The sequence below is a fragment of the Camelina sativa genome, chromosome 9, assembly GCF_030686135.1.
Source record: "Camelina sativa cultivar CO46 ecotype springtype chromosome 9, ASM3068613v1".
In the NCBI taxonomy this organism is placed as follows: Eukaryota; Viridiplantae; Streptophyta; class Magnoliopsida; order Brassicales; family Brassicaceae; genus Camelina; species Camelina sativa.
Window position 1 is genome coordinate 33,574,232 of NC_141888.1, and position 22,243 is coordinate 33,596,474.

At 33.4% G+C, this 22,243-nt stretch overlaps 2 protein-coding genes and 2 pseudogenes across 5 annotated transcripts; all 4 read right to left on the reverse strand.

Annotated features, from left to right (window-relative positions):
* Window positions 1-3,935: 3,935 nt before the first annotated feature.
* LOC147939119 (putative F-box protein At1g70960 pseudogene) lies at window positions 3,936-5,479 on the reverse strand (annotated as a pseudogene). The gene has a single exon (XR_015566741.1). The product of XR_015566741.1 is annotated as a putative F-box protein At1g70960 pseudogene (transcript).
* A 5,456-nt stretch (window positions 5,480-10,935) lies between these two features.
* LOC104712586 (uncharacterized) lies at window positions 10,936-11,595 on the reverse strand. The gene has a single exon (XM_010429510.3). It carries the CDS (start codon window positions 11,504-11,506, stop codon window positions 11,087-11,089), a length of 420 nt encoding a protein of 139 aa, XP_010427812.1. The 5' UTR covers window positions 11,507-11,595; the 3' UTR covers window positions 10,936-11,086.
* A 1,344-nt stretch (window positions 11,596-12,939) lies between these two features.
* Window positions 12,940-14,492, reverse strand: LOC147939120 (putative F-box protein At1g70960 pseudogene; annotated as a pseudogene). The gene has a single exon (XR_015566740.1). The product of XR_015566740.1 is annotated as a putative F-box protein At1g70960 pseudogene (transcript).
* Window positions 14,493-16,467: 1,975 nt separating this feature from the next.
* LOC104712587 (beta carbonic anhydrase 4) lies at window positions 16,468-22,018 on the reverse strand. 2 transcript variants are annotated; one of them, XM_010429512.3, is made up of 10 exons: window positions 21,678-22,018; window positions 20,996-21,079; window positions 19,410-19,474; window positions 18,898-19,038; window positions 18,331-18,379; window positions 17,902-18,018; window positions 17,721-17,774; window positions 17,197-17,285; window positions 16,996-17,101; window positions 16,468-16,890 (listed from the first exon to the last, which is right to left on the reverse strand). In XM_010429512.3, exons 2-10 carry the CDS (start codon window positions 21,047-21,049, stop codon window positions 16,723-16,725), a joined length of 843 nt encoding a protein of 280 aa, XP_010427814.1. In that variant the 5' UTR covers window positions 21,050-21,079; window positions 21,678-22,018; the 3' UTR covers window positions 16,468-16,722. The 2 variants fall into 2 exon arrangements, with proteins under 2 accessions (XP_010427814.1, XP_010427815.1); XM_010429513.2 differs by lacking the exons at window positions 20,996-21,079; window positions 21,678-22,018 and adding an exon at window positions 19,577-19,991.
* Window positions 22,019-22,243: the final 225 nt, after the last annotated feature.

Consider the following 22,243-nt stretch of genomic DNA (forward strand, 5'->3'; position numbering starts at 1 on the left):
ATAGAAGTATCAACATGATCCAAGTAGCATCGAAGACAATAACTCAGCCCCCTCCTTGCATCTTAAATTGACTGAGATCTTCTGTCTTTGGATCGAGGCTTTGTCGTCGATCGGCTCAAGTAATCATCTGCGAACTCTTTTGTGCGGATAAGAGACGACACTTTCTTTGAGGTGTAGATGCATTTCATCAAGGTTTCCAGAGGCAAACGTGACAGTATCTCCGTTTGTATATCTTGAGGAAGTGCTTCGAAACTTGTCTCAATCACATCCATTTCTTTTCTTTTGTTTTGATCAAAATGCTCCATTTCTCTCTTCTTCTCTAGACTCTAATGATAATATGTGTCTGGTGACAAAAAAAAATATTTTGGAAGGCGAATGATAGGTTGATTGCAATTCATCATAATATGTGATGTATTTATAGAGGATTCTGATCAAGACTTTGTTACCAACGTTGTAAGAGGGTGACTTTAGTTTAACTTGTTGACTAAGTTTGATTTCATTGCTTTTACATCTAAAAACAACAAAAAAAGAGAAGTATTAGTAGTTCCACACGTTAAAGTCTTACTAAAATTATTAGCCAATTAGAACAGAGATTATTGGATACCAAGCATGATTTTTACAGAATTTGTTTCATCCTACACGGTTTTAGTTGTTTAGTTCTTTGAATACAATTGAATCACACGTCAAAATATTAATAATCAAGTTATCATTTAAAAAAATAAGGTTTTCACTTTAGTTTGTTTTGTACACAATTGCAAGAAAAATAAATGTTGTTAACCCTTTTAAAGATTTTCAGTTTTCACTTTAATTCTTGGTACACAATTGTTCAAAGGGTGGTTTACACGCATAAAAACTTACTCGCCAATTCCATTATATTTCTTTATGTTTTAATCTACTCGTTGAGGAATGTTATGATTTAAAATTTAATAATATATGATGTAATGTTATTATTATTAACTATTAAGTATACTAATCACTAGTCTGAGTGTTATTATTGGTTATAGACTTATAGTAACTTAACTTCACAGTGTTACAAAGCTCAGTCAAACAGTAAAAGAACAATAAACAAAAGCAGAGGATAAAGATTGATTGCAGCAGAAGGCAACGTAGCAATTGCAAATCGAAATCTTTAGCCGCACTCTGTTTTCTGGTAGTACCGACCATTTTAGACAAGAAGGTGCGTATGATACTTGTGTTTTGGCCACAACCTGGTTTGTTTCTGTTTTCTTCAAGTATTTTTCCTCAAGTTTCATATAGACTGGTGAAAAATGTCATCGTTTTTAAGAGAACCAGTACTCATCTCCAGCTTAGCAGAATTGGTACTAGTCTTTTGGTACTAGAGTGGTCTTTGTATTTGAATCTTTTTGTAGCAATAGGAGTTTTGTTTGACATTGAAACACAATAGGTCTTAATTTCTTTAGGCTATCACAGAACCAATAGGTGATTAAGTAAAGAGAAAGATAAACAGAGTTACATTATTTTTGTTTCGAAAGAATGTATACTATCCCTTGGCACCTACATTTGGTTTTAAAGAAGAACCCTTTGTCCTCCTTGAAGCAGCTTTTGACGTTACATCATGTCCAGGGACTTCGATCCAGATGCAGAGGAGGGTGTTTACGAGATGGCTATCAGTATCAATAGACCAAGAAGCATATCACGTTTTTAAGATGTATGTTTCACAATGCAAGGTGAATTTAGTATGACACTTATAGGTTCTATTTTGGTGTGACAAACATTTACATAGACAAGCATTATCAGCAACCTGTTTGAGGAATACAGAGCCAGGTTTAGAGCATTTGTCAACTTCTTCAAGATACTTGCTATGATCTTTCCTCCCATGAAACGTATTTCAAAATATGACCCTAGTGTTCTTTTTTTTTCATTTAAAAAAAAAGAATCGAAACTGATTTCAAAATTTTATTAGTGATATAAAATTGATGTTGCTAAGTGAAATAGACATTCCGATACTCATAAAGAACTTGATGATTCGGTATTTTGAGTGAGATGTTGATATAATAAACTCTTTATTTGCCACACACAAAAAGAAAAAAAAAAAGAAAAAAACAAGTAAGCTGAGTATTCTCAACATTGCTTCTATAGTAAAATTTGGTGCTATATAGATCCCATCTTACTTTCAACAAAGCTAAGGACCTTCTCCAATGCAGAATCAAGATCTACAGCTCGATCGATCACAAGCGTCTATCGTCTTTCGCAGGGCATCCTCTTGAAATGCTTTCCGTTTAGTGGTCAAAGCAGTAACTGAAACAACCATGATAATAACAGATGGAAGAAGGCGGGTCATCGTGATTAAGGCGGGTCACTAAGAACGCCCATGTCCATGCCAATATTTTCAAGATTTTGCCTACGCTTACTATATCTTCCTTCTACTTGGAACCCAAAAGCTTATTAGTGATTCTTCTTCAGGGTAAACAAGAGTGAAATCCCTAAACTTGCAAGTGTGTTCTTCACCACTGCCGCTCTCACGAATGGGTACGAAAGCAAGTTTCCAAGCGACACATTCACAGCTTCCTTCCTGCACAAGATAACACACACATTCGTTTAATAAGGCACAATTGTCTCTCTTACCAAGAACATTACAATAACAGAGAGCAAAGAGTTGTTATCATTATTATTACCTTCTCACACTTGTTGCATTGATCATCATAGCTCAAGTCTTTATGTTCTTCCTTGATCTTTCCTCGCTGCTGCGCCTATCTTCACCCAATTATCTATGAAGTCATTGTCATTTTTAGAGGATTTTTGGCATTGCGTTAGTGATCTTGATTCATAACTCAGGACAAGTCAAGATTAATCAGTTTTTTAAATTTCCTTTTAGTAGGGGCAGCATCATCTTCAATGGACATGAGTCCCTTAATGCCACCACAGCAGCTATGGCCTTCGTAGTATGAACCTTGGACACAATATTCTATGCGTGTTTTGGTGAATTCATTCGTCTACGTAGCTTACAAATTAATAATAGGGGGCTATACCCAAACCAAATGTGTTATATAACAAGTTCTTATTTCATTAAAGGCTCACAACGGCCAGAGTAACAGAGTATAGAAACGTCACTAACGTAACGTTTACTGTTTAAATATGAATGAAACAAACATTATTAATTTATTATTTAGCATAAATAAAAGGGGAAAATTCCTGAAAAAAACACCAACTAATTTTTATTTAGAAGAAAACTACACGAACTTTTAACGTTTCCAGAAATATACATCAATTCATTTTTTTTTGTCAAATAATACACTAAGTATAAATTGTTGGCAGATTCATACATACGATTTCAAAGCAAAAAAATTATTCCAATTTTACCCTTTGAATTTTTTAATCATATTTGTTTAAAATTCAAAAGAAATAATAAATATATAGAAAAAATTGGTTTTTAAAAACTTTAAACTTAGAACTTATTTATATATATTTGTTTATCTTTTTTAAAAAAACTTATTTTCTTCCTCTTTCTTTATCTTTTTTTTTAAAATAATTTCTTTTCCTCCTTGTTTATATATTTTTTTAAAACTTGTTTTTCCTCCTTGTTCATAATTTTTTTTATAAAAAAAAAAATTCCTCTTTGTTTACCTTTTTAAAAAAACTTTATTTCTTCCTCCTTGTTCATCTTCTTTTATAAACTATTTTTTTTCTTCCTCCTTCTTCATTTTTTTAGAAAAACTTTTTTTTCTTCCTCCTTGTTTATCTTTTTTTAAAAAAACTTTTTTTTTTCTTCTTCCTTGTTCATCTTTCTTTTAGGAAGAAAAAATGTTTGTTCTATCAATTTATTATTTCTTTTGAATTTTAAACAAATATAATTAAAAAAATTTAAAGGGTAAAATTGGAATAATATATTTTGTTTGAAATCGTATATTTGAATCTGCCAACATTTCATACTTTAGTTGGTGTTGTATATAATCGTATACTTTAGTTGGTGATACTTTATTGTCTATAATCGTATATTTTATTTCTTCCAAATAAAAATTAGTTGGTGTTTTTTTTGGGAATTTTCCCTAAATAAAAGATCAAACGACAATAGACATGAAAACGAACAATCCCAATAAGATTATAGTATTATTAGTCGAGAGACTAAAATTATTATTTAGCACCAAACAAACCAGTTTCGGATAGTCAACGGACGACCCGACCACCGACTCTCTTGTTCCTTTAGATAAGCATAGGAGTATCAACATGATCCAAGTAGCATCGAAGACAATTACTCCACCCCTCTGCTTGCATCTTAAATTGTCTGAGATCGTCTGTCTCTGGATCGTAATAGTAAACACGGATTGATATTTCACCATCATTCTTGTAAGAATAGCGCTTCATTGAGAAAACAAGTTTTCCTGTTCTGGTGGTACCTCTGAAAAAATACAGCTTAGGCTTATCAACTATTTTGCTAAAAAGAGGGATCTCAATGCGGTCCATTGACCAAGTTCCTGCGACTTCATTTCTAACCCATATGTAAAAGACTTTATTCCAATTCCAGTTGTACGAGTGATAGTCATCCACTAAGGCAACCGCACCATTGTAATTCACCAGTTCCCAACCACGATCATCCATGCAATCCGACACATCCCAACCATACGCAATGTTCATGTCCACATGTAACCCAATGACACTAAACTTTTCAGACCTCACGTTGAACATCATTACCAGACCTCTGCCAGCACGGGACCTAGCTCGATAGTACAAAACTCCTTCTTTGCATAGTCCTTGCGCACTAGGAGTTGGAGAATGCTGATGCTCACATGTGATCCGTCTCCAAGCTGCTTCGTTCGTTCCTATCGTGAAAACATGTTGTTCTTCCTTGGTTACTTCTGCTACGCATAACACCTTGTACACATCCGTGAGTTCATCGTATCCGAAGAAAAACTTTAGGGGTGCGATTTTGTTAGGCAGTGGGATCTCAGCTAAACGCTTACGTTTGTTCGTACCAGGATTGAAAATCATAAACTCTGTGTTTAAACGAAGACATATCAAACCTCGGACGGGTGAAGAAGCCACGTATCCTGGGTCTGGAGAAAGAAGCACTTGTTGCTCACCAGAAGACAACAATGGTTCCTCTTCTTGATAAGCAGACTGAAAAAACAACTCACTTATGGGTCTGGATGTCCACACTTTGTCCGCCGTGGTTCTTTGATATTGATAGACCACGAAGAACAATCGAGGCTTTGTCGTCGATCGGCTCAAGTAAAGCTTTATGAATTCTTTTGTGCGGATAAGCGACGCCCATTTCTTTGAGGTGCAGATGCATTTCATCAAGGTTTTCAGAGGCAAACGTGACAGTATCTCCGTTTGTATCTCTAAAGGAAGTGTTTCGAAACTTGTCTTAATCACAGCCAATTCTCTTCTTTTGTTTTGAACATTCTCCATTTTTCTCTCTTCTTCTTTCTAATGATAATTAAAATGTGTTTGGTGACGAAAAACACAGATCTATGTGATGTATTTATAGAGGAATGATTCTGATCAAGGCTTTGTTACCAATGTTGTGACTTGTGAGAGGGTGACTTTAGTTTAACTTGTTGATTAAGTTTGATTTCATTGCTTTACATCTAAAAAAAAAAAAAAAAGAGAAGTATCAGTAGTTGCACACGTTTAAGACTTACTAAAATTATTAGCCAATTATAATTGAAATTATTGGATACCAACCATGATTTTTACAGAGTTTGTTTCATCCTACACGGTTCTAGTACTTTAATTCTTTGAATGCAATTGAATCACACGTCAAAACATTAATATTCAATTAAGTTATCTTTTTTTAAAAAAGAGGTTTTCACTTTAATTTGTTTTGTACACAACTGTGAAAAATAAAGATGGCACAACTCAAAACTTACTCATTTGTTGACTAATTTAACAAGATGTTTTGGTGTTAAGCATGACTTGAAAGGTTTTCTTTCATCGTAAATATCTACTCATTAATCCACAAAATCAGTTAAAAATATTGAAAACACGTTTTAACTTTTTAAAGGTTTTCAATTTTTACTTTAATTCTTTGTACACAATTGCAAAAAGGGAGGTTTCACGCATACGCATAAAAAACTTGCCAATTCCATAAAATTTCTTTAGTCCATAAAATTTCTTTATTTTGTTGAGGAATGTTATGATTTAAAATTTAATAATTTGATGTAGTGTTATTTTTTTTTTTTGGCAAACATGATGTAGTGTTATTATGATGAACTATCTTATATAATAAGAGAAGGATTTTCTCAACTTCTGCTTAGAACATGACATCTAGCTTATTATATAATTGACACATGTCCTCTCTTATTCTTAAAGGTCATTGTTTTTACATTTTCAAATTGGACCTAACAAAATAAAACCAGTTACAAGTCCAGCAAATATAATTGATAGCTCTTACACCCATCAGGAGGATATGAACCAAACGATGTCAAATTCATCTATACTCACCTTCTCACAACCATCGTTCCCGGCAGCTACCACCTCCGATGTACCTTTACAAAAATCTCCTAATCCTTGGGTTTCTTTGGTTTAATTTTCCTACTCCACCACCAAATTCTAAATCATTTCCGGTTTAATGTCTGTGTCAAGATTACGAAAACCTATTTGAAGTTCCGAATTGTATGTAACATTAATCCTGTCCAAAATCGTTTTTAAATTGCTTGGTATCAAATTTAGAAATATTAAGAAAGGAGTTTAGATCTTCACTACCAATTAGAATCATATAAACCATTATTATGACATTATTTGTATTACTTATTATTATCTTTAAGGTAATTAAAGAATTCCACTGAAGTATATCCTTCATTTTCATCTTTACGTTTACCACCCAATTATAACATAATGAAAATAATACCAAACACCTATGATTTCATGGTCATTAACATTTCATTCCAATCCCTGATTACTCTCCCTCAACCATTGCATTAAGTTTTTTTTTTAAATAACAACCTTTGACGACACTCATCTTCTCTCTCACACACCATGGGTAAAACTAAAACAATAGCACTCTACTCTACCCTTGATTCAACCTCCAACGAAATACACAACACTGGTATCAATAGGATTGTTGTTTGGGTCATCCATATTTGGGAAGTTCGAGACTTTTGAAGAAATAATATGTTACTTATTGTTCCTGAAGAAAATGTCTCCTTACTGATGAAAATATATATTATCTCTATTATTGTTCCTCTTGACCCCTGATTTACCTCCATTTTAACACATTCATTTAGCTTTTGTTTCAGGATTGTGCTATACAAGCTTCAGTTGTTCCTAATCGTGTGTCTAAGTTTCAAGATCAATTGGTTAAAGGCCAGTTATACAGCATCAATGATTTTGATGTTGTTGCATCCTCCAACCATTATCGTCGCACCAAGCACAAGTAGAGAATTGTTTATACGAAGAAAACGTCTTTGGAGACTGTTAAAAAATGACAATGCTCGATTGGTTTTGATTATTTTAGGTTCTCTACTTTTTCAGACTTGCTTGATATGGTAAACAAGGGTGAGGAGCTTCCAGGTAACAACCTTTTTGCACTGTTCGTATTTCTGGTCTCTTAGCTTCCACTCTGTTCTTCAGTATATGATTTATATCTACATTTACCCACTCACCAGATGTTGTTGGCCAAATATCCTCGTCTCGAACATTTGAAAACAAAGATCAGAACCACCCTTCAAAAACAACTTTCAGTTTAATACTGACTTGCATTTTAGAAAGGTATTGGGGTTTTTTTTTTTCAGATTCGTTCTACACTTTGTAACTCTGTAACTGTGTAACATTTATGGTGTTTGTTGTAGTGGTGACAACTTAGACATATCTCTTTCGAGAGAACTTGCGGTCGATGTCCATGCCAAACTTTTAACCCTAAAAGATGAAACAGTTGTTGTCATTGCAACCCATGTAAACCTACAAAAAGTTAGGCATAAGTGTTTTGTTTTTAACGTTCTACTTTCTATTAAATATTAATTGGTTCAACGTTTTAGTGTTCTAAAACTGAAGACCAATGTATATGAGCCTATGAATGAATATAATGCTAACAATGGCCATATGTATTCTTGACAATTTCAAAATTAGAGCATGGGTTGACAATTTCAAAATTAGAGCATGGTTAATTCTGTTTAAGATTTGATGTTCTTCATCTTCAATTCAATAAACCGTGGAAAACTAAATATTGTTTTAGTAACGTCCCATTATCACCTTTAAATCCCAATGAATTAGCTTACATTTATATCAAAAAATCAGTTTCAATGTTTAGTCATAAATTTATATTTCAATCTCTTATTTCTCTTCATCTAAAGTTCTATATTGTCCTATTAATTTTAAACGGCCAAATTCTGCTACTATAATGGCTGATGGCTGGTCCCTTAAAATGTATATTTCATGTGATTGTATTCTATTTCGTACTTAAATTATTGTTATGATTCGAGGAAAGTTCTAATGTCTCTGAAGCATTTTTCCTTTAGATCACGTAAATGACTTGCTCATTGCATAGTTCATTTTTAAATCCCATTATCACCTTTTAAATCCCAATATATTAGCTTACATTTATATTAAAAATCAATTTCAATGTTTAGTCATAAATTTATATTCCAATCTCTTATTTCTCTTTATCTAAAATTCTATATTGTCCCATTAATTTTAAACGGCCAAATTCTGCTACTATAATGTCTGACTGGCTGGTTCCTTAATATGTATATTTCATGTGATTGTATTCTGTTATATACTCAAATTATTGTTATGATTCGAGGAAATTTCTAATGACTTTGAAACATTTTTCCTTTAGATCACGTAAATGATTTGCTCATTGCACATATAATTTTTAAATCCCATTATCACCTTTAAAATCTCAATAAATTAGCTTACATTTATATCAAAAAATCAAATTCAATGTTTAGTCATAAATTTATACATTCCAATCTCTTATTTCTCTTTGACTAAAATTCTATATTGTCCTAATTTTAAACGGCCAAATTCTGCTGCTATAATGGTTGACTGGCTGGTTTCTTAATATGTATATTTCATGTGATGTATTCTACTTCATACTTAAATTATTGTTATGATTCGAGGAAAGTTCTAATGTCTCTGAAGCATTTTTCCTTTAGATCATGTAAATGATTTGCTCATTGCACAATTCATTTTTAAAGGAAAATGGAGGATTTAATATCTCAGATAAGGAACTAAAGTTTATGCAAGCATGTAAGGTAGTAGTCTGGACTGGTGGTTAGGTGGAGGAGAAAACTTTTACGGAATGACCAAACAATCAAATAAAAAATTTAGTTACTCTTATTTTCTCCTTTAAGCTTTTTTCTATTGCCATATTGAGTAAGGTTTTCTATTAAGTTATGGAGACACCATGAGCCTACGTGCATGAAACTACGACATATTCATAAAGTTAAAACAATGCAGCTTAGCCTAAGATATATATATCACACAATGGTATAATTGTGTTAGAAAATGATTTTTTGAGTTTAAAATTTAATTATACATTCTTTTATTTATATATTATTCTAACTTGGAGATTTGTTAAGATTACTACGGATAGGGAGACCTTAAGCTCAAAATAGATGATCTGATCTCTATTATATATATATCGAAGGAAGACATTAAAAGAAACAACGTTAGACGAGGTGATTTGTAATTGATTTCAGTTAACTTGTGATATGGGACTTCAATTTCAACTTTCGCTTATGTCTTCACGTAACAACAAAATAAAGATGATGAAGATTTGCCTTAATCAATGTCGAAGTGAATAAAATCACCAAAAGGTGATCTTTATTTTATTTTATTTTTGGTTTAAAGCCATTGAATAGACTTTGAAGTTTGAAGGATTCGTATCATTTTCCATCTTGTGTTGACAGGACAAAAAGGTGCTTTTGATGTTAGGGGTTACCAACAGTTAAAAGAGAAATAAATTACACATTATCTGAATCTGAGGATGGAAAATGTGCAATATTAAGGAATATAATATTTATTTTATATCTCTAAACTTCACCATATTTAATAAAAGATTATTCATGGGATAAATTCAAAACTCAACAATGATGGTAGATCTCGGCTATTTCTGTAAAGCCACAGCGGAAACAACGTCCAAACAAGTTATTGTCGTAGTTTGAAAGTGACATGTATTAATATGACTATATGAGTCTATAATTTTTAGTTGATAAATTACGTCTTGACCAAACAGAAAATACAAAGACGATGATCATTTGCCCATACAGCTTACATCAAGCATGTTAGTATTCTGGAAATTGTTTAAATATTGATTGACCATTTTAATATTAAATATCATTTCAATGTTTACAAATACATTACATAAATCATCTATTTTGTAATCACAAAATTTGCCTTAAGTGTATTGCAAAATGGTTACATCACAAAACAACATGTCCTAAAAGAGAATCAGTCTAAGCTTTTAATAATTTTGTTATTCAAAAAAATAAACATGATTAATAAAATCCATTATACATGAGGGTGTAGTTTAATTACTTAAGATACATACTCTTCCCCCAAAATGTTTCAAAGTGGATCCTGAAAGACCACCACAATGTCTATCCTGAATTTGAAATGATTTCCAACTACAGAAAGTAATCAAACCACCTGCATTTCTAACTACCAGGAAAAGCACAATTGACAGATTTACTACACAACTGTGATTTTTGTTTCCAAGATGGATCTAACTTGTATTAGTTATTTCCAACCTTTCTTCAATTCTCCCTTACCACTAAACCACAGTAGTGCGGAGTTTTGACTTTTTCTTGGAACTCTTTATCAAATTTAAATATATTTTTTACAACTTCTTCATCTGAAGTTCCTGACTTAATTAACTTTTACTTTCCTCTTAGCAAGAATTTTATATAAATGTCTCTTTTTAATTCATGAAGCAGTAACTTTTATTTAAAGAATTGTTTATTTTCCTTTCAAAAATCATCGCCCAAAATTGATACTTCTTAGAACATTAAAAATAAATTTAAATTAGTCATATTATATAATCAAGTTTCATTATAAATTTTGGTACAACGAAATATGGTGAAACATAATTGATCCTAACATAAATGATAAATTAATGCACAATCGATAATATTTCTTGGATAATAATTAATTAAGAGTTTATCTGAACAACGAAACATCATTATTAGTTCATCCTCATCAAGAAACTCATAACTCCAAATGCGATCAGTCCCGAGATCTTCACCACCGTGAAGCTTTTACCAGCAGCCGCTCCAAATTGCTGATCAACGGGATACAACTCACCGGGTGGACCCGTCATGTATATGTAAGTAGACGGAGGTGGCGGGCAGTAAGACTTCTTCGGCGGCGAAGGTGGACGTGGCGGAGGAGGACAGGCCAGGGACGGCGGTGGAGGCGATGGTGGTGGAGGTGAGGGAGGAGGAATGTTTTGGAGACAAGGTGTGCATTTAATAGGATCCTCTTCGAGTTTTCTATTGGTTGAAGAATGATCTGAGGCGTTTACGATCATAGGAAACGTCAGAAACGCCATCGCCGTGAATATAGTGACCACGAGAGCCTTTACACGGTGAGTTTTCTCCGTCATGCTCAGAGTTGTTATATGTTTATTTTTTTCTTGTCCCGGAGAATCGAATAAAAAGAGAGGTTTGGGAAGATTCTCTAGTTAAGTATACTATTCACTATTCAGAGTGTTATTATTGGTTAGACTTATAGTAACTTAACTTCACAGAGTTACATGCAAAGCTCAGCCAAACAGTAAGAGAAAGATTGATCGCAACAGAAAGCAACGTAGCAATTGCAAATCCGATTCTTTAGCCACACTCTGTTTTCTGTTACCGACCATTTTCTGTTTACTGTCGTCAGTCATGGTCTGGATAGTGCGACTTTGGATGGCTCGGTCTGAAAATGTTAAGAGAAGAAAGCAAGTTTGTGATAAGTATCTCAAAATTTCAGCCTAACAGTAACAGAACAATAAACAAAAGCAGAGGATGATGACTGATCGTACTTAGCCACGTTCTTATATGTGTTGTGATGTATCTTAGCTTCCTTTTTTGTGGGTTGATAGATTAACCTCACTTGCGGATTATAATAGTTTTCCATTTAGTACGATAAAATTGGTGTTCTCAAATAAAATAGGCATTATAATACTAAATTTTATAAAAAGAAACTTGATGATTTAGTGTTTTGAGTGAGATGTTGATATAAACTTTTATTTTGCTGCAAAATATAATACTTCAATGTAAGGGAACACATCCTCTGGCAATGTGTTCCCTTTAGTGGTCAAAGAAGTAACTGAAACAACAATGATAATAACAAATGGAAGAAGGCCTTGTAGATCAACAAGTGTTATATCCCATCTCATTGCCAATTTTTTTCACAAGACGAGCATAATCGATTGGGTAACGAACAAGCGACTCAAGCTCTCAAAACTTAATTAGGTCTGTACTTGTCACGGATAAAGTTATAGACGACGACTATCTCATCCTCAAATCAAGTAAGAGGTGATTAGAATCCACGAGTAGCTTCATGTAATCAGGATGATCATCTTCTAATACAGTTCCTTTCTCAAGAAACTCTTCCACTTTCTTCATTATATCAGCATATGTCTAACTTAGAAACACTGTCGAGATCATCGTGATTAAGGCGGGTCTCTAAGTACGCCATGTCCATGCCAATATCTTCAAGATTTGCCTACCGCTTATCACTATATCTTCCTTTATACATATATATTCAGTACATGAAACCATTATAACTCTTTTTTTTTTTTTTTAAACATCAAACATTATAAATCTTATCACAGATAATTTATACTTAACAAATAAAAATAGAAAAAAGAAAAAAAAAACCTGAGTGAATAGGTGAGAAAATAATAATAATGAAAACAAAATATATGATTCAAAAGCTTGAATTAAGGATAGTTCTACCCAAAAATCATATGGGCCGAATCAAAGCCTTCGTAGTATGAACCTTATGGACAAAGTTTTCTCTGCGTGTTTTGGTCAAAACCAAATGTGTTAATTGTTATATAACAAACTTTTATTTCATCAAAAGGCTCACAACGGCCAGAAACAGAGTATAGAAACGTCACTAACGTAACGTTACATCAGGAACTGAACAAACATTATTATTTAACATAAATTAAAGATTAACGAGACAATAGACGTGAAATTATAGATTTATAGTATTATTAATGTCGAGAGACTAACTTTATTATTTAGCACCAAACAAACCAGTTTCGGATACTCAACGGACTACCCGACCACCAACTCTCTTGTTCCTTTAGATAAGCATAGGAGTATCAACATGATCCAAGTAGCATCGAATAAAATAACACTTCCCCCTTCCCCTTCTTGCTTGCATCTTAAATTGTCTGAGATCTTCTGTCTCTGGATTGTAATAGTAAACACAGATTGATATTTTGCCATCACTCATTAGCAAATGGCGCTTCATTGAGAAAACAAGTTTTCCTGTTCTGGTGGTACCTCTGAAAAAATACAGCGTAGGCTCATCAACTATTTTTAAAAAAAGAGGGATCTCAATGTCCGTCCTTGACCAGGTTCCTGCGACTTCATTTCTAACCCATATGTGAAAGACTTTATTCCAATTCCCCTTGTACAAAACGTCACGTGAAAATTGAGAGTCATCCACTAAGGCAACATCACCATTGTAATTCACCAGTTCCCAACCAAGATTATCCATGCAACCCGGCACATCCCAAAAATTCTCAATGTTCATGTTCTCAGGTGACTCAGTGACACTAAACTTTTCAGACCTCACGTTGAACATCATTACCAGACCTCTGCCAGTACTGGACCTAGCTCGATAGTACAAAATTCCTTCTTTGCATAGTCCTTGCGCACTAGGAGTTGGAGAATGCTGATGCTCACATGTGATCCGTCTCCAAGCTGCTTCGTTCGTTCCTATCGTGAAAAAATGTTGTTCTTCCTTGGTTACTTTTGCTATGCATAACACCTTGTACACATCCGTGAGTTCATCGTATCCGAAGAAAAACATTAGGGGTGCGCTTTTGTTAGGCACTGGGATCTCAGCTAAACGCTTATCCTTGTTCGTACCCGGATTGAAAATCCTAAACTCTGTGTTTAAACGAAGACAGATTAAACCTCGGACGGGTGAAGAAGCCACATATCCTGGGTCTGGAGAAAGAAGCACTTGTTGCTCACCAGAAGACAACAATGGTTCCTCTTCTTGATAAGCAGACTGAAACAACAACTCACTTATGTTTCTGGATGTCCTGGACGTCATGGTTCTATAATATTGATAGACCGCAAAGAACAATCGAGGCTTTGTCGTCGATCGGCTCAAGTAAAGCTTTATGAATTCTTTTGTGCGGATAAGAGACGCCCAATTCTTTGAGGTGCATATGCATTTCATCAAGGTTTTCAGAGGCAAACGTGACAGTATCTCCGTTTGTATCTCTAAAGGAAGTGATTCGAAACTTGTCTCAATCACAGCCATTTCTCTTCTTTTGTTTTGAACATTCTCCATTTTTGTCTCTTCTTCTCTCTATTGATAACTAAATGTGGTTGGTGACGAAAAACACAGATGTATGTGATGTATTTATAGAGGAATGATTCTGATCAAGGCTTTGTTACCAACGTTGTGAGAGGGTGACTTTAGTTTAACTTGTTGATTAAGTTTGATTTCATTGCTTTACATCGAAAAAAAAAAAAAAAAAAGAGAAGTATCATTAATTCGACACGTTAAAGACTTACTAAAATTATTAGCCAATTGTAATTGAAATTATTGGATACCAACCATGATTTTTACAGAGTTTGTTTCATCCTACACGGTTTTAGTAGTTTAGTTCTTTGAATACAATTGAGTCACACGTCAAAACATTAATATTCAAGTTATCTTTTTTTTTAAAAAAAAGAGGTTTTCACTTTAATTTGTTTTGTACACAACTGTGGAAAGTAAAGGTGACACAACTCAAAACTTACTCATTTTTATGACTAAATTAACAAGAGTCAGAGATGTTTTGGTGTTATGCCTGACTTTAAAGGTTTTCTTTCATCGTACATATCTACTCATCAATCCACAAAATCAGTTAAAAATTAATATAGAAAACACGTTTTAACCCTATTAAAGGTTTTCAATTTACACTTTAATTCTTTGTACGCAATTGTTTAAAAGAAGTTTTCACGTACACCCATTATAAATTTACTTTCCAATTCCATAAAATTTCTTTATTTTTAATCCACTCGTTGAAAAATGTTATGATTTAAAATTTAATAATATGACAATCCGTCCCGCGGACCCCACTAGTCCACCGCTAGCCTCCCCAACGGACCCCAAGCTGGCCCTGCAGGGCATCGATCCAACCCCTCACCGTGGTTATTAGTAAGTATACTATTCACTATTCAGAGTGTTATTATTGGTTATAGTCTTATAGACTTATAGTAACTTAACTTCACAGTGTTACAAAGCTCAGCCAAACAGTAAAAGAACAAAAGTAGAGGATAAAGATTGATTGCAACAGAAAGCAACGTAGCAATTGACAATCCAAATCTTTAGCGGCACTCTGTTTTCTGGTAGTACCGACCATTTTAGACAAGAAGGTGCGTATGATACTTGTGTTTTAGCCAGAACCTGGTTTGTTTCTGTTTTCTCCAAGTATTTTGTCCTCAAGTTCTACAATAGACAGGTGAAAAATGTCATCGTTTTTAAGAGAAAGAAGAGCTCGTTCGCTAACATTTCAAATGGAAACTAGTAGAACCAGTACTCATCTCCAGCTTAGCAGAATTGGTACTAGTCTTTTGGTACTAGAGAGGTCTTATTATTTGAACCTGTTTGTAGCAATGGGAGTTATGTTTGAGGTTGAAACACAACGGTATTCTTTGGTCTTACTTTCTTTACGCTATCACAGAATGACAGAACCAATAGGTCTTTAAGTAACGAGAAAGATAAACAGAGTTACACCATTTCTGTTTGGAAAGAATGTATACTACCTCTTGGCATCTACATTGGTTTTAGAATTAGAACTTAAAAGAAGAACCATTTGTCCTCCTTGAAGCAGCTTTTGGCGTTACATCATGTTCAGGGACTTTGATCCAGATGCAGAGGAGGAAGAAGAGGCAACTCAAGTTTTATAAACTTAGGTCTGTACATGTCACGGATAAAGTTGTTAGCAACGACTATTTTATTCTCGATATCAACTAAGAGCTGATTAGAATCCACGAGTAGCTTCTTGTAATCAGGATGACCATCTTCGAATACAGTTCCTTTCTCAAGAAACTCTTCCACTTTCTTCATTATATCAACATATGTCTAGCTTTGAAACACTGTCGAGATCATCGTGATTAAGGCGGGTCTCTCAGTACGCCATGTCCATGCCAATATCTTCAAGATTTGCCTACCGCTTATTACTGTATCTTCCTTCTACTTGGATCGCAAAAGCAGAGAAATCACTAATAAGTCAGCAATCACAATTGGGCCACTTTAGGTTGGTCTTTTAGCATTTAACTTCGAAAATGGGCTTCTGCATACACATAAGAGATATATGATCTGTAAATAAAAAGAACGAAAAAGTTCAAATCTTTGTTCGAACATCAATTACACGAAATATAGAAAGTTTCAAACATTTGGTTACAGCTTTTATTGTTTGAGCTTTTGAAATAGAAGCAGCAAAAGTTGAATTAACAAAAAGGAAAAGAAACAAAAGGAGTTGGAGAGGAATCATCAACATGGAGAGAAGAAGAAAGATGAGTCAAAGTGTCTTTTTATCTCAAAAGAGTTTATATATATATATATATATATATATATATATATATTTTCTTGATTTTAAGAGAAGGCAAAAGCAGGGGTTGTCTTGAAATCGAGCTCCCAGAGATCAAATGTTCCTTTCACGAAATTGTAGTGACCTCCTCTGATTGCGAGTGTGTTCTTTACCACTGCAGCTCTCACGAATGGGTACGAAAGCAAGTTTCCAAGCGACACATTCACAGCTTCCTGCACAAGGTAACACACACATTCGTTTAATAAGGCACATTAGTCTCTCTAACATAAAAATAACACAGAGAGCAAAGACCAAAGAGTTATTATTATTATGATTACCTTCTCACACTTGTTGCATTGATCATCATAGCTCAAGTCTTTATGTTCTTCCTTGATCTTGTTCCTCGCTGCTGCGCCTATCTTCACCCAGTTTTCTATGAAGTCACTGTCATTTTTTAGAGGATTTTTGCATCGCGTTAGTGATCTTGATTCATATAACTCAAGACAAAAAAGTCAAGATGAATCAGTTTTGTAAATTACCTTTGAGTAGGGGCAGCATCATCTTCAATGGACATGAGTCCCTTAATGCCACCACAGCAGCTATGGCCTATCACCAGAATGTTCTCCACCTACAAATAAATTAACAATATTGATATATACAACTGTTGACTATGAATAAAAAAAGTAGCTGCAACTTGATGCATTAAGACCCATTTCAATTCTCAAACATTATCCAAAAATGATTCAACTTTACTTTAAAAAGGATAATCCTAGTGGCAAAAAAAAAAAAAAAAAAAAAAGGAGAAGAGGGTTTGGTGGATGAGAGAGATGGGTCCAAATAACACAGTGACTAGATAGACCATCAACTTTTAGTAGTACTAACTAAATAAACCATGTGCAAGCAAAATGACATAACCAACAACGACTTATAAAATAATGAGCACAATCAAAAAGGAGCCAAACTTTGGGTGATTACTGACTAGAAAGAAACAAAGTTTATAGCTTATTAAATCTTAATCAAAGTGTCTATCCTTAAAAAAAATAGGACTATTTTTCAAACGTACCTTGAGATGTACAACTGCGTATTCGACGGCGGCACCAACTCCAGAGTGTCTTTTCTGAAAATATTATTCACAAAGCCAATGTGTTGTTGTTGTTACTTATAATAGTAGAGGGAAGACAATTCTTGTGTGATGTAAAATGATAAAGAAGAAGAATTGTGAAATGGGCTTAGGGTATTGGAACCTGGTCAAAAGGTGGAACCATATTGGCAATGTTTCTGACAACAAAGGCCTCACCAGGTTTGAAATTCAAGATGTGAGATGGGCAAACTCGAGAATCCGAACAAGCAAATACCAGAAACTGCAACAACAACAACAAAAGGTCATTAGAAAATCATTTTCAACATTTCTATAATTGTTTAGTTTATTAAACAAAAAAATTCAAACTTTTAATCTATTAAAAGAAGAAAGGTAGACAGGACCATCTTAATAATTGCGTTAGCTTAGTATTGATAAAAGTCAAGATCAGACGTTGGATTAAAGCATTCATATACTCTTTTGTTCGTATTATTAAACCAATCTCTCTTAGTCTTTCTTAGGTATTATTTAGTCAAAGAAGAAAGAAAAAGTAATTTTGAAGAGAGAGAATTGAGAGAAAAGTAAAAAAAAAAACCTTTGGGCTCTGACCCTTGGCAAGATCATTAAACAGAGCATCATTCTTCCTGTAAAAAACATTCATCAAAATTTTTTTAATGAAATCAACCTTATAAAATTCATAGTACAGTATATATGTATCTGTTACTGCATATACTAATTGAATCCCATTATAGCCATCTTTATGAATACTAAGCACGATCCGACTAAATTAATAAGCTTTTTAAGCATCTTTTTAATAACTTTTTTTATTAGCACTATCCGATGAAAAAAAAAACTGTAATACACATAGAAGGATACCCCCCCCCCCCCCCCCCCCCCAAACAAAAAAAACAAAGTAGATAGAGCACTATCCTATTCCTATTCCTATCATTTAATGTGTTTACTTTATTCAAAGCCGAAACGGACCAATTGATTCCATTTCACCGTCATGAAAAATTCTTTACAGAAGAACAAAACGAATTGAATTGTTATTCCTTTTCCTTAAATAACTAATTATAAAGTATGTATGTATATACTCACACAAAGTCACAACTAATTTTTTTTTATAACAAAATTAAGGAAGAAAAAGGATATATATACTCACAAGTATATCTCGGTTTTGAAATGGGTAAAACCAGACTTGATTCGTGCAATCGCGTCTGAGTTGTCTGAATCGATCTCCTTCAGCTCTTCCGTCAACGCTATGATCTTCGCCGCCGCTACGTTTCCAAGATCCGCTTTTTTACTATACCAAAAAACAGATAATTAAATTGTGACTAAACTTTATCCCCAAGGCAAAGAAGTAGGATCGAATGATCAACGGCTAAGATCAATCCACGTGTATGAAATCGCTACATAACTTTTCTTTGATCAAAACAAAAAACGCGGAAATCAAAAACAAACGCAACTTTTTTATTTTTCTGATTCAACGCAAAAGTTTATGCTATAACGATGGCGTTGATTTTTGCCGTTTAAGCACGACGATGATGATGAATTCGCGAGATTGTTGGAAGGAAAAAAAAAAAAAGCGGTTGAAGATGAACAGTGGGAATGACCGACACGTTGATGAAATAATTGTCCTTTTTTGAGTCAGAGAAAGAGAGAGAGTGGGCGTACCTGAGAAGATCCTTGAGTCCTTTAATGGCGGCTTCGTACGAGTCTGTGTCCATTTCGTCTCCTTCCTAAATAGTAACAAAACAAAAAAATGGTAGTTTTAATTTGGGTGAAATCGAAAACGAAAAAAAAAAAACTAATGAATTTCATGAATTTGGGATTTTTCTCACAAAAGCAGAGGGAGAAGTTTAAGAAATCCTTATCGAAGAATGTGAAAATCAGTTAATGCAGAGATGATGCTTTTTTTGTTGTTGTTGTGAATTGTGATGGATTAGTCTTGGGCTAGTAGGTATTTATAGACCTGTGATCTCTCTCTCTCTCTCTCTCTTATTCCCCCATTTGGTGTGTTTGTGTGTGACTGTTAAACTCTTTTACCCAAATTAAAATAAAAAAGTTTTATCCAAGGGAAAAAGGTAACTCCACAAAAATGGGAAGATTATATTAAAATAAAATAAAAAAATGATTGAGAAAACTATTTTTTTAATAGTGTGGGGGTGAATAAGTTGATTGATGTTTGAGGAAGAGAGAATAAGCATGTGCTTATGTCTTTGTGGATGGTATGGGGAGTAAAAGAATGAAACATATGCTTGAATATATTTTTAGGTTCTACTATATTCTTCATCTTTTTTAATAATTTACTTTTGCTGTATATATATATATATATATATATATATATATTCTCCGTGGTACTGGTTAATTTTTCAATAAAAATCCATTTGCTTTTTTTGAAAGTAAAGAAAAAAATAAGAAAGTAAAAAAAAAATTTGCAACTTTTTTATAGAAAATAATGTTTTACCCCTGTTTATACATTATTTGACTACAACAGTTCATTTGACTTCTTTATTTTTTCATGTAGTGGTACAGTTTTTGTGTTAGGTTTCTCATACCCAATTATTAAAAAGAATAATTTTTATTTTGGGTTACACTGTAATTTTTTTTTGGTTTGGGAGAAAAACTTTTTTCATACGAATAGTAATTTACAAATCATCAGATATTAATTTAGAGAAAGCATGAGTTTAGCATGCCATCACTAGTGCCAAGATACCCCTAAATCATCAGATATTAATTTTCATCATAATTATATGTATATAAGTCAACTATACATAACATGACATGTATATGTGTTTTTTGCATATGTTGATCTTCTTGATTATACTATAAGTCATTTTACTACTACTAGATTAACTTTGTTAATACTGTTTGACCATAAAACTGATCTCTAAAGTAAACAAAACGCAGCGTGGCAAATGATCAGTTTTTTTTGGCTTTCTTTCCGTAAAGGCTATATATATAAAGCAAATTTGGTCTGCGTCTTTTCCGAAGGCCCGGTGGCCAATGGCATAGAAGGATAAGTCAACCAAGGCAAGCCTTCGAGAGATGGATGACACGGTCATGTTTTTTTTAGTAACCGACTCGCCAGTTGGCATTTACGCGTCATCATTTTTTTAATCTATCATTACTTTTTCGATATCAGTTTCGTCACTTTTATATATATGATTTGGTGCAAAAAAATACTAAAATAGTCTAAAATCGATTTCTTCACCCAATTGTAAATAAATTGACATATGAATAGCTTAGGAGTGACATACCGGGGAGGTCTTAGCACAGCAGAACATGAAACATTTGCCAAATGCAGGAGCCATGAACTGATATCTTTCTGTTCTCCTTGCGACCTGTCAAGTCCAACACCTATCTTTTTAAACAAAAATACTTCTGATAAAACGTCACATTGTAACTTACAAATCGACTACATTATTGATTACTCACGTCGGCATATTCATAACTGCAGATTTGTAATTTTATTATATTTAGAGATAAAATAATGCAGCACAAATATAAAAAATATAGATAGATGATCTAAATCCGGAATGGTTCTCTGACTCTTTAGTTCCAATTATATAATATGCATAGAAATTTTCAAACTCTTTTTTGGCTTAAAATGATCAAGAAACGCAAGCTGGCTTTTCATTAGGACCGAAGGACTCTATTCACATTTCCATTAATCATTATTGTATATGACTATATTCGTTGCCACGAAGTGTTATTCTATTATACTATTAAGTTCTTAACCTATTTTGGGAAAACAAATGGGCTCATTGTCAAGAAACCACAATTCAAACAAACATCATTATATCATACTGTATATATTCGTCTTTTCTCCTTTTTCAAACATGAACGTGAAACGAAGTTCTTGTGTTTTCTTTTTTAATTGGTGGAAAAAATGGATTCGGTTTTGTTCAAAGAAATTGAGATAAGAAAAAATAAAAGTACCTAAGTGTTAAGAGAATGAAGACGAAGCAACTTGGGTAACGCTCTTTCTCTAGCTCCTCGAAAAACTCTATGGACGTGGGAACAGTTCGAAGATGATGAGGCAAACGTTTTTTGGGGAATCAAAATTATTAATAATTACTAGAAAAAAAAAACCCAAAAAAAAATCTTAATTTATAGTATGTTTATTTTGGATAGAAGATTGGAGGGATATGGGGATTTTGGATTTTCGAGGTAACAAGGAATTTATGACGACCGTTCGAGCAATGTGGGGGAGCTCTGTTAAGGGGATAGAGAAAGCGATAGGTGAGTGAAGCAGGACTTCTTCTTCTTCTTCCATGTGTTCTTTTTTTTTCTGTTTTCTTCTTTTTATTTCCTTTTGTTTTTTATTTAGTAAAAATCACAACCAGATATAAGAGATCTCTGTATATTTAATACTATAGTTATTGATATCATGAGAAAACACTAAAATAATGGTAGAAGATTATCTTCTATATATATGCTTTCACGTAAATATTATGAATTTTATTAGTATAAAAATCAATTAAATCTAATTTTTATTATTGACA